Below are 15614 nucleotides of genomic sequence, written 5' to 3'. Positions count from 1 at the left end.
GCTGTCAGCTCTGGCCTCGCCCTGGGGGAATGAGCTGGAATGAGGGAATGAGCTGGAATGGCCTCTACAGCTGAGCCGGAATAGCCAAGGCACCAATTTAGGGCCTGCAGGAGGCACAGCAGGAGGGAGATGTGGGGCTGGAACTGCAGGGACAGGTAAGGTGTCACCAGGTGTGGTGGAAGGAGACCAAACTCTCCATCCCAGTCCTTGGGCAGTGCTGGCATACAGAGGGGACAGGGACAATTCTGTCCCATTTGCATTGAGGATGTCTGAGGGAGACAACCTTTAGTGAAGTGTCAGGGGGCTGATGGCAGCAGCTGAGGCTGTGACAGGGACTCACTGCTGGAGGCACCGTGGCTGTCACAAACTGGAGCAGCTGCAAAGCCACTGGGTCAGGGAGGGGAGCCTCTCCATGTCCTGAACGAAGCCCACCAGGCCTCCTCCTCCTTCTCCCTCACTCCCAGCTGCGAGGACACGGGCCAAGGGACGATGGCATTGCACAGCAACTCAGAGAACTGCCAGGAGAAACCTTCCAGGGTGAACCAAGGGATGTGGGGTGATGCTGGTGATTAAATTAATGCAGTTTGCCTTCCCTGCAATACATAATTTCTGTCATGTACCCTCATTTCTGCTGCACTGTGGGGTGCTCTGATCCATCCTGACCACAGGGGATGGATCCTGACAGTGTTGTCACCTCTTGTCATTTTCCCAACTGCCAAGGCTGAGATGTATATTATACATATATTAATTTTTTTAAAATAAAGTGTAAATATATATATATATAATTTTTTTCAGCCAAGTTTCACCTCGTCATATATATTGAGATACATGTATTCCATGCATATAACATATATAACATATATTTTATATATAATTACTATACACATTTATATAATATGCATAATATATGTGATATGTACACCATATATTATGTCATATATTTCATATTTTTAAATACGCTATGTATTTTACCTATAAAAGTGTATACTATTTATAATATATGCGTTATTTAATTAAATTTAAATAATAATTAATAATTAAATTAAATTTAAGTTTAATTTATAGGTGTTATAGATGTTATATATAAGCACACTCTCGGTGCATTGAAAGGTCAGCCCAGCGCTGTGCCAGATGGGCTGGAGCTGACCTTTCCCGTTTAACTAAACCATTGAGCGCCTGTACCCGTGAGGATTCCGGAGCGGACAGCGGAGCGCCGGGCACGGAGCGTTCCCTCGGGAAAGAGGTGCGGGAGCCGCGGGCCGGGCGGATCCTGCCGCCGCCGCCGCCGCCACAGAGCGGGGCCAGAGCGCCGCCGCCGCCGCGCTTCCGTTCCCCCCGCCGCCATCTTCGGCACGGGCACTTCACCCACCGCCTACGCCCCGCGCCTCTCACCGCCGCGCAGAAGCGGGAGGCGGCCGCGCTGCGAGCCGCCCTCGTAGCGGCGGGAAGTGTAATTATCCCCCGAGGAGGGACGTTTCTGCCGCTGTCCTCCCCAGGTACCGGCGCAGTTCGGGTGAGGGGATGCCGTGACGGGGGAGCGCGGCGGCGGTGCCCTCACCTAAGATGGCGGCGGGGGCGGGCTTTTCCCGCCGAGAAGATGGCGGCGGAGGGAGCGGGGCGCCGGCCGGGCGGCGGAACGTGCTCGGCTGGGTGAGGGGAGCGCGATGGGACCGTCCCCCCCAAAGACCTCCCCTTCCACAGGGACTTCCTACACCGCTACCGGGACCTCGGTCCAGCCCCGCTGCATCACAAAGAACACCCCCAGCCTGCCTCCCTCAGCTCACCCGCACCTTCTCCAGCCTTGCTCCCCGCCCTCATTTTGGGGTCATCCCTCCCCTGCTGCATGAGGGGCCACTGGGTGGGCGTGGGGTGGGGTTACCCGTTGCCTGGCCACCCCTCTACTCCCCAAGGCAGCCGCTGCTCCATTTTTATTTTAATAATCATAATTTCCACCCTCCCGTTCGTACTTTGCCGCAGGAATGGACCAGCAAGTCCATAGGTAGCGGAAGGGTCCCCACCCTCCTCTTCCCCCTCCTCCTCCCCACCCCTTAAGGGGCGGTGATCGCCGAGGAGAGGAAAGAAAAGGATGCCACGGAAGCTCTTGTTGCCTTATAAATCTGTTTTTTCTCACTTTCGAGCTCCACGGGGCTTGCATGACGCTTTGGCGATGAACGCGGCCAGAAGTGGCTACCGGGTCTTCTCGGCCAACTCCACCGCAGCCTCCACCGAGCTGGCCAAGAAGATCACGGAGTAAGTTGCCTTCTCTTTCAAGTTTCTTTCTCCCCCATCGCTCCCCTGCGCGGGCAGGAGCCCTCCGAGAGGCTGGAGAAGCTTCTGGCATCCCCCCGCCTTCCCAAGGCTTCTCCTGCGAACACCTTTGTGGAGATTTTGCGCTGGGAATCCTCGCCAGCTCTGCCTGACCCAGCGATGGAAATGGACCCGCCGCTTTCTCCCTTCTTTGACGTCCATTTCGCTGCTGGAGAGGCTAGGCTGCAGCAAAAGCTGTTACTTTTGGGGAGGGAGGAGGTGAAACTTGGCTGGACAAACCTCAGGAAGGCGTTTTTAGCAGGTTTGGGAGATGCTCAAAACTTTCTCCGGTTGCTGACCTTGTTTTTCCCAGCAGCTTCGGTGCCTGGGGCAAGGGGAGTGTCCGTGTGCACACCGGCACAGCACCTTGCACTGACCAGAGCGGATTTGGGAGGGCTGGGCAGCCTGTGCTCTTTGGTTCAGGGTAAAACTTTGCCCCATTTTCTTCAGCCCATCAGTTTAGGCAGAGTTTGACCTTGCCTTGTTGGGGATGGATGCGCTGGGTCCTGCTGAGTGAAGGGTGTGACAGCTGCCTCCAAAATGAGGCTCTTGGTGCGCAGAGCTCTGAGTTTCCCCCAGCACTTGAACTTTGGGGTTGAATGAGTTTGGTTCAAACTGGGGTAGTCCCAGCTGAAGGGACTGTTCTGAGAAGGGCATCTGTGTGTTGGGCTGTCAGCTTAGAACAGGATCTGGATTTTCTTTCTGCTGTTTCTCAGCTACAGTTCATAGGCAGCTGATCCCAAAATTGAGGGCTCTCAGTGCTTATTTCCCTGCTGCAGATTACAGCACCCCAGTTATCTTTTCTAGGTGTCTGCTGTCCCATTCCCAGCTCCAAGGGTGTGCTTAAATTGGAAGTAGGACTTAAGTACAGGTGTGCTGCCACCTTAAACTATGAAAACACTTTGCTGTTCATCCTGCTCACTTAATAAATAGTGTTCAATCCTTAGCACAGATTATCTCCACGGAGCTGACTTGGCTGCTTGGCTGGGAGGTGTGTTGGATAATAGTGGTGAACTTGTCTAAGTGTGAGGCTAAGAGGAAAATCCTTGTGTTTGGGAGTGGAAAACTTTTTTTGGCTCATGTATTCTTGCTGTATTTGGTCAGTTCTGTTCCACATTTCCTGTTCACTTTTCACTGAACTCTGAAATTAATGTATCTCTCTAGAAAAGTAAGTTTTGCTGCAGCAGATGGGACAGAGTTTTAGAGGGCTCATTCTGTTGCATCAACACAGCACAACAGAATTCCCCTGGGGGTGAGCTCCCAGTTCTCAGGACTGGAGGAGCAAACAGGCAATCCTTCCTTGCTCTTTGTCTTAAAAATAACTCCTTCTTTTTAAAGATGAAATGAGAAGAGACGCGGAGAGGCTTCCCCAGGCCATGGCGCTGGCTGGGGTGATGTGCTGATGTTATCCCAGGGATGCTCTGAGGGGGAAAGAAGCATGATCTGGATCCAGAATGACCTCCCTGCTCCCTCCCTGATCTCTCCCCAAGTAAATTTCTGATAGGAGCAATGTGGGGTTTTTCCCTTGGCTGTGCCATCAGTGGATGCTCTGGTGGTGGCAGGAGCACAGCCCTGTGACACACAGCTGCTGCTTAACTGAGGCTTAAGGACATTTCTCTTTGTTGTGGGTGCAGAATCTGGAACTGTGCGCAGTACAGATTTGCCCACAGTAAAAAGTCTCCCAAAATTAAAGGTATTTTCAGCATCTAGTGCAGTGGTTTTGCACTGCCTTCCCTTGGGAGCTCAAGGGCTGTTTCAGCTGATCTGTAACACATCCCTTGTTCTTTCAGGTTGCAAAAGATGCGTGGCTGCTGCCTTTCCCCCTGTCTCACATCTCAGCCTGTTCTTTGCTGGGGAGGTCAGTTGCACCTTTAAATAGTGTTGGAGCAATCTTACAAGGGTGAGTCTGTCCTCTAATATTGTGCGTTCTTTTTAAAGTTTTTTTATGACCTTGAGTAAAAGCACTAAAAGAACTTTAAAACAACACACAGTATTAGAGACACCTGTCCACCTGGGCTCTGTTCTTTCCCTGTAGGTGTGAGCTTAAGATCTCTACTTGAGTGGTTCTGACTTATCCTTTTTTAAACCTCAAGCCTGGAGAGGAGCAGTGTGACACTGACCAGTTTTCAGACACCTGATTTATGTCCTTGCTTTGTTCATTGCAAAATTTCCAGAGCTGCTTTCGTTTCAGGCTCTGAGCATCATGTTCTGGCACAGATCTGATCTTCATCCTTCCCCTTGAGCATTCTCTAGTTATGGGACAGTGATTAATGGTCAGTCTTACTTTCACTTTAGGTTTTCAGAGCTTTAGTTGATGGTAGTGACTACCAGGGAGAGGAGATGGTGCTGGATTATGAGTACCTTATGAAACTTGAAATAATGAAGATGTTCCTTAGATTCAGCACCACTGAAACATAAATAAACCCATGTATTTACTTTTCCCTTATAAATTGAGAGTGATGATTATTTTATTTTAAATTCTTTCCATGATGGAAAGAAAACTCTTGCTGTGATTGACAGACTTGGGGCCTGATGACAAGCTGTATTTTCAGGGGAAAAAGATAATTTCTGTGACCTAATGGGTCCTAATTCTGCTCCTTAATGGGCCTGTGTGCTGCTGGGGGGAGGGAGATTTAGGAAGTCTTTTTGATCTTTAATCCAACAGATGCATTTAGATCTCTCTCTGACTGCAGTGCTTGGCTCAGCAGGTACAAAGATTAGATTCTTCTCACTGCTTGTGTGTTTGGCTTGGAGGGGGGTTGTCATTGAATCTTGCTAATGCCTCCCCAGTGCCCCTGCAGCTCCCGATGTGGGATGTGATACTGTCTCACTGCCAGCCCTGGATGTGAGTATTCCAGAGATTCACTCAGTTTGCAGCATGGAAATTGCTGGTGATCTGAAGATAAAGCATTGCCATGAGCCTAAACAACATGGAATTAGGAAAACATGGGGATTTGTGTTTTGTGCTCTGGCTACAGGGAGCTGGGTCACAACACTAAACCCACAGTGGTGTCTTCTGTGACTGGATGGGAGGTGAGCCCTGCTTTGGGGGGAGACAGTACATTCAGAGGACTTGCAGCAGCCTCCCTCAGCTGAAGGAGGATTTCTGGTAGGAAATGTATTCTTTAGGTCATCTTGCCAGCACGTGAGAAGGTGGCAGAGGGGAGTCAGAGCATCTCTGTGCAGTTTAGGTGGAGCACAGAGTGTGGATGAGCAGTTGGGCTCATGTGGAGCTTTCTGTCCTGGCCAGCACAGCTCTAGGGGAAGTTCCTTCACCAGGAGTGGGATGGTAGCAGTAGAGAAAAATCTGCCTGGTGTTTGCCAGTTGGGCTGCATGGCTTTGGCATGGCTGGAACAAGTGATTCTAGTGGTAGATGAGCAATAAGGACTTTTCTTCAAATAAGCAGTCATGCTGGATGGATGGAGAGAGGCAAAGGAGAGCTCAGATAGTTTTAAGGATATCTAAACAGATTGTATCCAGGAAGCTGCCATTCCCTTTCCTTTCCTGGCTGTTCTTATGCTGAGGCATTAGGAAGTGCACAGCAGAGCTGCCATTGTGCTGGCTGGACCATGACTGATCTTTATTTGAAGATTTGTTAAAGTTTGAAAAGCAATTCAGAGTCAAGCTGTGGCTTGATTTGGCCACAGTCAGGCACAGCGCAGACCTTCTGTGCTCTGCTCCAGCTCTTTCTGAGTCTGCACCAGTTCCTGGAGTCTGTAGAAGTGGGAAGAGTTGGGAGTTTGCAGAGCTGAGACCAGGGAAAGTGTTTATAATGAAGAGGATACTGCCAAAATAAAATATCATAATTAAGAGCTTTGTGTGGAGATTTCTCTTCAAATTGAATGTTTGTGCTGTGAGCTGGCCGGAAGCTCCCTGTGGAGATAACCTGACAAATGTCTTGGATTCTGGTCACAGAGGGGAGAAGGAAGCACAGCCTTGCTGAGGGCACTTCTCAGTGGCACTGACACAGGCTCTGATGGCACAAAGTACTGGGAGCACATCTGCCCCTTGAAATTTGATTCAGCTGAACATGGAGTCTCTTGGGCTGCCCTTTGTCTCAAGAGCCTGGTACAGTGGTTTTTGAGTCTCCAGTGGAGCATTTTACAGAACAATCTGATACAGCCTCACAGTGTTTCCTAAAATGCTGCAGTGTGTCACTTCCTCATTAAACTATAGGCGACTCCTGAGCTGTTTGCATTGAGATGTGAATTTGAGACAGGTTTTATAAACACTTTTGTATTCACAGCTTAATATCCTCTTGGCATGTTTTGAGACTGCGGAAAGTTAGATCATCCTTCCTGGGCAGTGTTTACAGAGAGACTCCAGATCAATAGGAATTTTTACTGGCCAGTTGCTCTGAGTAGGATTTTTAAAGCCATAAAGATTGGTTTTTTTCCTCTTAGATGCTGTCATGCCTCAGAGGAGTTGGTTTAGTGATGGAGCTAGTGTGAGGATAGCAGCTCATTTTGCTTGGAGATGTGATTTATCTGCAGGACCTAAAATGTTATTTTTCCCAGAAGCAGCTTTATTTCTGCTGGGTGTGTGGTCTGGGTTACCTGCAGTGGCACTTTCTCTGTCCTAGGGCAGGTCTGTCTGTGTCTGCACATGAGTGATCAGTAACTGTGGTAGCCCAGGTTCATGTGATTATGCTGTTAGTGCTGGAGCTGGATGAAAGCAGTTCTTGCTGTCAATTCAATTCCTCTATCCTCTAAAGCAGCAACCATTTGGGAGCTTCAGGATAGAGAGGATTTTGAGAGAAAAGATTTGTGATGGAAGAGAAAACAAGGGAGAGGTAATAGGAAGGGGAAATTTATCTTTGAACTCTGGCTGCTGCTAGGCTGTGTGGTTGATAAGGTTGTGCCCTGCCCTTGACTTCCATGCAAATATCCCTTTTGATAAAAGTCCTCTGGAACTTGGTGCTTCACAGCAGGAGTTGCACCAACAGTCCCCTCTTTATTGTTCTTGACTCAGTCAGAGTTTATCAGACTCCTTCCCTGGCTGGTACCTTGTCTAGCTGAAGCCTGGAGGAGGGGATTTGGTGCAAGGTGTGCCCCTGGGGTGCACACCTCAGCTGCTCTGGGGGAGCTGCCTCTGGGTCCTGCTGTGTCTGTGGCTCTGGAGTGCTGCAGGCAGGGATCTGGGGCTTTCATGGGCAGTTTTATCTCATATCCACTGCTCTTGTTTACTTACAGTCAACAGTTGGAGCAGAGCTGGGATTTATTGTCTGACTAGAGCTGCTCATTCCCCTAAGTTGGCATCTGTGTCTTGTTTCTTCTGCTGCTCCCTGCACCCAGGTTTGACTGCTGAGCTGTTTTAGTGCCCCAAGCCAAGCTGTTTTAGTTCCTCTTGCCATGGGAGCAAACTTGTGCTTCTGGCTTCTTGTTTCAGCAGCACACAAACTGCATTGCTGCTCTGTGGTGAGTAGGAGAGCACTGGCCTCTGGTTTCTGCTGGCTATATCATGGAATCATGAAGTTGGAAAATACCTTTTATAACTGAGCCCAGCTGTTAACCCAGCTCTGCCAAAGCCACCACTAAACCACATCCCCAAGTGCCACATCTGCATGTCTTTTAAACCCCTCCAAGGATGGTGACCACTTCCCTGGGCAGTGTGTTCCAAGGCTTGACAACCCTTTCATGGAAGCAGTGTTTCCTAATATCCAATCTAAACCTCCCCTAGTACAACGTGAGAACATTTCCTCCTGAGCAACACAAATACAATTTTGTTTGCTACCACTTAGCACTGAAAGTGCCACCTTCCAAGGGGTGTTTTGCTGAGAGGAGTCTGGCTGGACTGATTTTGAAGCTTTCCTTCCTGCCATGAGATACAGGGCTGACTAAGAGCACTTGCACAGTCTCTCCAATGGATTTCTTCTCCCCAGTACTGAGGTAGGATTGTGCTGTCTGCAGTGAAGTCCAAAGACTGAAGCTGTCTGCACACGTGCCTGCAAGGGGAGCTTGCAAGACTTGCCATGCAGTTGTGGAGGAACAAGAGTGAGTCATTAAACATTTCCCACCACACACTGCTCTGGGGGCTGTGTGTGTGTTTCTGAGCTTGTTTGGACTCACATGCCTTAGTGATTAGGACTAAGCTTGGTGGTTGCAAATGCCAGATTATCCTCATCAGTTCAGCAGGATCCCACCTGCAAAACTCACGTCTGGTGTCAGACTGTCCCTGAGGTGCCCAGGCTTGCTTATATTTGACCAGCTGCCAGCCCTTTTGGAAGGTACAGAAGGTACTGAGGATGCCTTTGCATTGCAGCTGCAAGTTTTAACCCAGCTGAGCTGAGAGGAGCCCAGCCAGAGATTTGTGAGTCTTGTCTGGCCTGGGCTGCAGGGGATGCTGCAGGTGGTCCCCAGGCAGGGCTGGTGACAGTCTGGCACGTCCAGCTCTCGAGGTGGCAGTTCAGTCACCAGCCCAGGCATTGCAAAACGTGCTGCCAGACACTTGGTGGGGAGGGTGTGTGTGCCAGAGACGTGCTCTGGAGCCAGCTAAGCAAACACATCCCGTGGCATTCAAGTGTCTGTTATCTCAGCTGTCCCAGGCACACTCTCCAGGCCAGCTTCTAGCTGGGACTCCAGCTTGGGCTCACAGCTGAGCCCAGCAGTTGCTGATGGGACAGAAGCATGCCAGGGTCACATTGTGTTGCTCTTCCACTTCTGAAAGCACAGATCTTTGTGACAATTGAAGTGCAAGGCTCAGTTAGTGGGTAAGGAGATGGAGTGAGACCAACTGCTGAAGGCTGGAGACCAGGAAAAAAAAGCAGCAGAAGATATGGACTCTTCTGTTTAGAGTTAGTCCTGATCTGCAGAATTTTGGCACATATCCAGGTAAATACAGTACAAGTGCAGGCAGGAAACTGCTGCCATAGTCAGCGTGGTGAACAAAGGCATTTTTCAGGCTGTTTCCTAATTCATTGTGTGGCCATGGCCATAGAGCAGATCCTGGGAAAGGAGGGAATTGCCCCACTCCATCTCACTTGGCTGAAGCATCTCCACTGCTGCAGGGTCTCTGAGGCTCTGGGTTGAAGCACAAAAGCCTTTAAGTGCTTACTAATGGATTACTTGTCAGTACAGTTAAATACTGAAGTGTCACCTGAGGGAAAAGTCTGCATTTTGGAGCCTTTTAAAATGCTCTTCAAAGTGAGTCTTTGTTTTATAAGAAAGAAATTAAAAAGAGAAGGAGGCTGACTAATCTTTGTTGCAGATTTGATATTTGAGAAAAGGAAGGAGTAATTTGATAAAATAAAAAAATTTGAAGTTAAAATCTCATTAATCACTTGAGTTATTTCAGAAGGAAGGTTCAAGGAGAAAAAAGAAAAGGAAAAGAGGTGGGAGTCAAAAAAAGTGACTCAGGGGCCATTAATTGAGTCTGAGTAAATCATTCAACTCTAGTTGCACATCAGACCTGCCCAAGGGGGCATTGCACAGGCTGGCAAGGTGTCCTTTGCCATCAGGAGTCCCAGCCTGTGGTCAGTCACACAGCTCTGGGTACAGCAGTGACCTGCTGCAGAGCTGGGTGTCCAGGGCCTGTCAGGGACATCAGAAGGAAGGAGACCCCCAGGGAAGGGGAGGATGTAGCTCTGCAGCCTGGCTGGCTCTCTCAGCTCCCTCTTGGGCAGTGCTGTGTTTGGGGGTGTGTAACGTGCTCCAGTCCTGCTTGGCAGCACAAACTGCTGGGTTCCTCCATTTCTAATCCTTCCTTTCTTTCTTTCCAGGCGTCTCGGTGCTGAGCTGGGGAAATCTGTGGTGTACCAGGAAACCAATGGAGGTAAGAGAAATCTCTGCTATTTGCAACTGTTTTGAGGTAATCTTAGAAATGCTGGGTATCTCCATTGGGCAGACCTGTCTAAGAAGTGCAGTGATTCAGCTGTGGTGTTGCTGCTGCTCCTGGCACTGCTAAACCTCCATGGCTGACCTTGGACAAGGCAATTAAACATATTTCTTGTTTTCTCTGGTTATCTTGTTTGTCTGCCCATCTGCAAACTCTCCTCTAGAGTTCTACCTCAGGTTTTAGCTGCTGCCAAATCTTCTCTTCTCCTACACTGAGCAAAACATCTCCAGATTTAAAAGTAATGCCTTGCTTTTTCAGTGTCTGCCTTGTGAGCTTTTAAATTATCCCTTCTCTGCCACAGAGAATTTACAGCTGCCCTTGCTTTTAAAAGTGCAAATTCATGGCTGTGCTGGGGAAAATGCCTCTTGGAGGTTGCTTTTGTTTTTAAGGAGGTTAACACTCTGCAAGCGTCCATTTTCAGATGCTGGGCTAAAACACAAGGATATTGGCCAGCAGGATTCTGTAGCCAAGAGTCATTTACTGTTTCAAGACCTCTGATACCTTGTTTGCTAGAGAGTAGAACCAGAGAGCTGCTACAGGCTGAAGGGGTGGAGGATTTGTGGTGCTGCTGTTGCAGCTGAATGGGCCTCACAATGGGAGAGCTGCTGTGGTTATGGTTGGGCTGGCTGGTGCATTCCTGCCCGGGAGAGTTGGTTTTAAATCAGGTTGCTTGCCCTGAGGTCTGAAGTCGTTTTTCATCACTGCACAGCAAATCAGTGTGCTCTCAGCAGAGTCCTGTAGGGTTACTGCCAGGCCAAGGCAGTTGGATTTGGAATTCCATCGCTGAGGAGCTGTTTCTCTCCTTATCCTTGCCCCTGCCCTCTAGCTCATGACTGTGTGGGAAATGAATGGCTGAGGCAGGCACCTTGGGAAACCTGGAGTCATTGCTCTGGCTTTGCAGAGCTGCTCGAGGCTCAGCTGCTGCATTTGAGCCAGGGACTGCAGGAGTGGTGCTCAGCAGAGACCCAGACTTCCAGCCTGTGTCAGTGTTGGAATGCAAGAGCAAGAACTTGTCAGTCTTGACCCTGACAGTGAGACTGACAAGTTCTTACTCTGAACTCGGTGCTGCTGGTGTTGCCTTGAGCTCTCCAGCCAGCATGGAGCTGATCTCATGGTAAGCTGAAAGAGCAAAGTGCAAAAAGCGCTGAGTTACTTTCTTGGAAGTACTGAAGGTTGTTCTGCCTTGGGTGGTTAATTGCTCACTAATGAATGTGCTGCTGACAGCTCTCAGCACTCCTTGGAAGCATGAAAAGGATTTCTCATTGAAAGTTAGGTAAATTGTCTTCTCAATTTTAAAATTCTAAATTCTAAAATTCTAAATTCTGTAAAAAGTAAACAGCTATTCAGCCTGCTTTTGCTTTGTAAATACAGCTAACTCACTGGTATCTTATGCCAGCTGTACCCAGCTCCAACCTTTGGAAAATCCACTTGGCTCATCTGTGTATGTGTGTGCACAAAGGGCAGAGGAGCGAGTCCTCATCTGCCCTGACCAGGGGGCAAGGTTGCTGCTACAACATGGTGTGTTGTCACTGTCAACCTGATGTTTGGAAACAAAACTGACTCTGCTTTCCATCCTTTTCAGAAACTAGAGTTGAAATAAAAGAGTCTGTCCGTGGCCAGGATATCTTCATCATACAGACAATCCCCAGGTGAGACACTTGGGGCTCAGTTTTGCACCTGGGATGTGTTTGAATACCTGGATCAGCAGATGGTTCAGTGGTTTGCTCACTGTAAACCAGCACAACAAGCAGTGGAACTCATGCACTGTTGTCATTGCTCTGACTTAGATGAAGGCCTCACATAGTGCTAAGCTGTTAACATTCCCAGGGGATTGATTGCAGCACTGAGATGTTTCCCATCAAATAGCTGGAGTGTGTCACTCGAGGCAGGAACAGGAGTTTCAGATGGTTTCCACTGAAGCATCCCTGCTCTGTGTGGTGGTGGCCTTTCAGGCTCATCTGTTGGGTGATTCCTGACTGGCATTTCCATCCCAGGATGGGTGATTTCCTCTGCCTCCACCACCAAGCAACAGAGCCACCACCAAACAGAGCTGCTGCTTTCATTACAGGCTGGATTATTCTTCCCCTTCTACTGTAGTGATGTGAAAATTACCTCAGGTGGAAAACCATAGCCTCCCTCATGTGCTTTTACAGTTTGTGATGATGGTGAGCCTTTTTGGGTTTTATTTTGGGCTGTTCTAGGCTTGGAGTAAGAGAAGTGCTGCAAGTAAGCAGGGACTAGAAAACCATGTGTAACCCCAGGAACCTTGCTGCCTGCTGGCTCAGGAAGAGTAATGGGACAGCACTAGGGTGAAGGGAAGGGAGCCTACAAATAAATGATAACTTCAAATTGACCTACTGTGAATAGGGGAGGTGCTGTTTTCAGAGATGAGGTTTTGATATTAACAGAACAAGAACATTCCTGCTCTGATAGCTTTTTCCAAGTTACCAAATTCTGCTTAGATTTTGGAGATCACAAGAAGTGATAAGTTAGCAGAGCTCAATTTTAGCTCAGAAGTAGCAGGGAGCAGAATTGCCTGGATACAGGATTTTTCCTTGCTTGCCAAAGAAGTAGAGCCCACTGAGAATTCAAGTTCATTTCCTCTGTGAAATGCTTGGCCTGTTGCAGAGAAATCAGCAGGACTGCTAGACCAGCTTACTCACTTCTGGAATTCCTCTTGCAGGCAGAAACATGTTCCTAGGGCTCATCTCTCTCCAGAGAGATGCCCCAAGTGTTTCCTCCCTCAGGGAGCAACTAAATCTCTGCGAGATGAAAACCCCCTGCTGCAGGATTATGTTTCGGGTGAATGGTGCCATTCTGCTGTCCCTTGTGAAGGAGTTCTCTGGAATAACTTGTAACTGAGAGCTGTGTAAACATGAAACAGATCAAGTGTTCAGAGAGCTAACTCGGCATTAGGGACAGGAAGAGTTTGGGAAGGGAAGATCTCCCCTTTTGTTTTAACTAGTTGATCCCCCTTGATTTTCCATTAACTGAATCCAATTCACTGATTTGGGCCAAGAAATGGATTTTTTTTAGACAGAATGTTCAAGGCCCTCCAGGTGAGGAGCCAGTGTTGTGCAGCCAAGTCATCTTTCATTCCTAAGCTGCAGCTGTGCCTTGCTGCATTGCTAGAGAGGACAGGTTCAAGGACATCTCAGTTTTACAGTGGGTTTCAGGGAGCTTTTCAGGAGAGTCAAAACAACAACTGTGTGGAATAATCGAAGAACAGGACTCCTACACTCAGTAGTGGTTTGAAAAGAAAATATTAGGACTTGTTAGCAGAGAGGGAAACAAACTTGTTATGCTGCAGTGTGAATTCACAGTCTGCATCTTAAATGCACAGAGATCACAAAGACCTGAATATTTGATACAGACTCTCTGTCATAAAAGCTGAGCCCAACCAAAAAAAAGGTGACAAGGACAGTTACCATCCAAGAATGGTGTGTGGACTGGCATTTTTGTGAGGGAAAAATCAAATAGCTCAAGTTTAGGGAATAGAAAAATGAAGGAGTTGCTGATTTTGTGATACCCTAAAGGCAAAAGGAGCCTTTTAATGCTGAGTGTTGGTGCTGATTGTTGCAAAGTCCATGGAGAGTGTCACATAAAGTGTTTGCTCAGCCTCCAGAGCAGGAGTGTCCAGGGGTGGCCCAGGCAGGGATAAGGAGCAGCAAGGAAGGCTCTGGTGTGGAAAGCAGGGGGTAGGGGACAGCTGAGCTGTCTCTGAGTGTCCTGGTGTGAGCTGCCAGCCCTGTGTGAGGTCTTGGCTCAGCCCTCCCAGCAGTAACTAACTGAGCATGGCTTCAGGAGATGAGGGCAGCAAGGAGCCTGGGATGCTCTCTTGGGTACCAGTTTTGGAGATGCTGGGGCTGGGCTTCCTCCACCAATGTCATTTTCCCCAGCTGGTGCCCCTGCTTGGGCTCAGTGCCCCTGGCAGAGGAGCAGCTCAGTGATGGCTCAGCATGAAGCCATCCCAGCCCAGCCACCCTAGGCCCTGCTGGAGGGACAGACACATCCACCTCTGCCCAGTGCCTGGCCAGGTGATCTGCAGGAGCTTCCCAGAGTCCAGCCTGGGATCCTGCTTGAATACTGGGAGAAGTACCCTCCTTGAATATTATTATGGCTACTGGTGTCCTGCAGCAGCACCAGGACTGCTGGTGCCTTTTGAAGTCCCACTCTTGTTCTCTACCTGCTTTCCATACTTCCACTTCCACTTACTTCAAAGAGTAAGTTGAAAAATGATGATGAAAAATACAAAGTTTCTCAGGTGAACTTTAAATAGGCTTCAGTTTGACCACTTTGTTTTTATATGACACTGATAGTAGCATCTTTTTCTTCTCTCACAGCCCCACTGCACAGCTAAATCACCAAAGGGAAGAAACAGTTCTTTGTTGTCCTGTGTGGCAGGGGGCTGTGTTTTATGTAATTCTTGGCTGGGTGCTCCAGAGCCAACAAAGCTTTCTTGTGTGTAAATGGCATTGTGTGCACAGGCTGCTGGGGCCAGCAGGACAAAAGAGACCCAGAGCCTCACAAAAGAGGAGGCACAAGTGGAGGTTAATTTCCAAAGGAGGGGAGAGCAGTGGGGAAATGGAAGTGGTCAGAGGTTTGTCATGGGTCATGTCTCTGGGCATTTGGAGAAGCTGTCACAGGAGGAAAACAGGGCTGAGCAGTGTCTGGGTGATGTCCAGAAAGCTCTGCAGAGCTTTTGGCTGCTCTGTTTGCTCCTCTGCTGCTGTGTGGAAAGATGGCCCAGTCAGCCCTGCCCTGTCACCGTGGGCTGCACAGCTGTGCCCTCCTGACAGGCTGGGGACATGTGTGTGTCCCTGGGAGTGTCCCTGCTGGAACCCCCCAGCCAAGGGGGTCTGTGCTGCCTGTCCTGCCATCTGAGGCACGTGCTCTGCAGTTCCCAAAAGTTCTTGAGTCAGCCTGTGGTGATGCAGACAGTGTCTTTTGGTGTTTGCCTTAAGAATTAAAGGGGAACTAAGGGCTTAGCTTCTTTCCCCATCCTAAAATTAATTAAATTGGAGATTAATACACTCCAGTCATTGTGGGGGAGCAGATGTTGTGGGGGATATTTCAGTCTCGTGACCAGTGACAGGACTCAAGGAAACAGCATGAAGGTGAGTCAGAGGAGGTTTAGATTGGTATCAGGAAAGGGTTTTTCACCCAGAGAGCTGCTGAGCACTGGAACAGCCTCCCCAGAGAAGTGGTCACAGCACCAAACCTGTCTGAGCTCAAGAGGCATTTGGGCAACACTCAGGCACAGGTGGGATTGTTGGGGTTGTCCTGTGCAGGACTAGGAATTGTACTCCAGATCCTGATGGGGCCCTTCAAACTCAGTATATTCTGTGATTTCTCTGCCTAGGTTACTTTTTTGTTTTGTTGTTTTTAATTTCAGGAAACAGTCCTTTAGCATTTCCTGTGCTGTTGTTCCTTCCATCCCTAGATAAGAGTGTGGAGATGCTGATGTCCACCA

General features: G+C 48.8%; 2 protein-coding genes across 6 annotated transcripts in view; one reads left to right on the top strand and one right to left on the bottom strand.

The window, feature by feature from the left end:
- Nucleotides 1-1345, bottom strand: part of SPHK1 (sphingosine kinase 1) — a 14191-nt gene extending 12846 nt beyond the window's left edge. Inside the window, exon 1 of the mRNA XM_064395932.1 lies at nucleotides 1183-1345. Within this exon, the coding sequence (XP_064252002.1) occupies nucleotides 1183-1345 (163 nt within the window). The remainder of the gene's footprint in view (nucleotides 1-1182) is intronic.
- Nucleotides 1343-15614, top strand: part of PRPSAP1 (phosphoribosyl pyrophosphate synthetase associated protein 1) — a 25298-nt gene continuing 11026 nt past the window's right edge. The window contains exons 1-4 of one of the 5 annotated variants that reach the window (XM_064395937.1): nucleotides 1343-1496; nucleotides 2139-2250; nucleotides 10026-10078; nucleotides 11724-11790. In XM_064395937.1, the coding sequence (XP_064252007.1) occupies nucleotides 2168-2250; nucleotides 10026-10078; nucleotides 11724-11790 (203 nt within the window). In that variant the 5' untranslated portion in view covers nucleotides 1343-1496; nucleotides 2139-2167. Of the gene's footprint in view, nucleotides 1497-1527; nucleotides 1651-1702; nucleotides 2000-2028; nucleotides 2251-4100; nucleotides 4208-10025; nucleotides 10079-11723; nucleotides 11791-15614 lie in introns of those variants that run through there. The other 4 variants (XM_064395935.1, XM_064395936.1, XM_064395933.1 and 1 more) reach the window with 4 other exon arrangements.

This window comes from Passer domesticus, chromosome 20 (assembly GCF_036417665.1).
Source record: "Passer domesticus isolate bPasDom1 chromosome 20, bPasDom1.hap1, whole genome shotgun sequence".
In the NCBI taxonomy this organism is placed as follows: domain Eukaryota; kingdom Metazoa; phylum Chordata; class Aves; order Passeriformes; family Passeridae; genus Passer; species Passer domesticus.
This window is presented reverse-complemented; position numbering and strand designations above follow the sequence as displayed.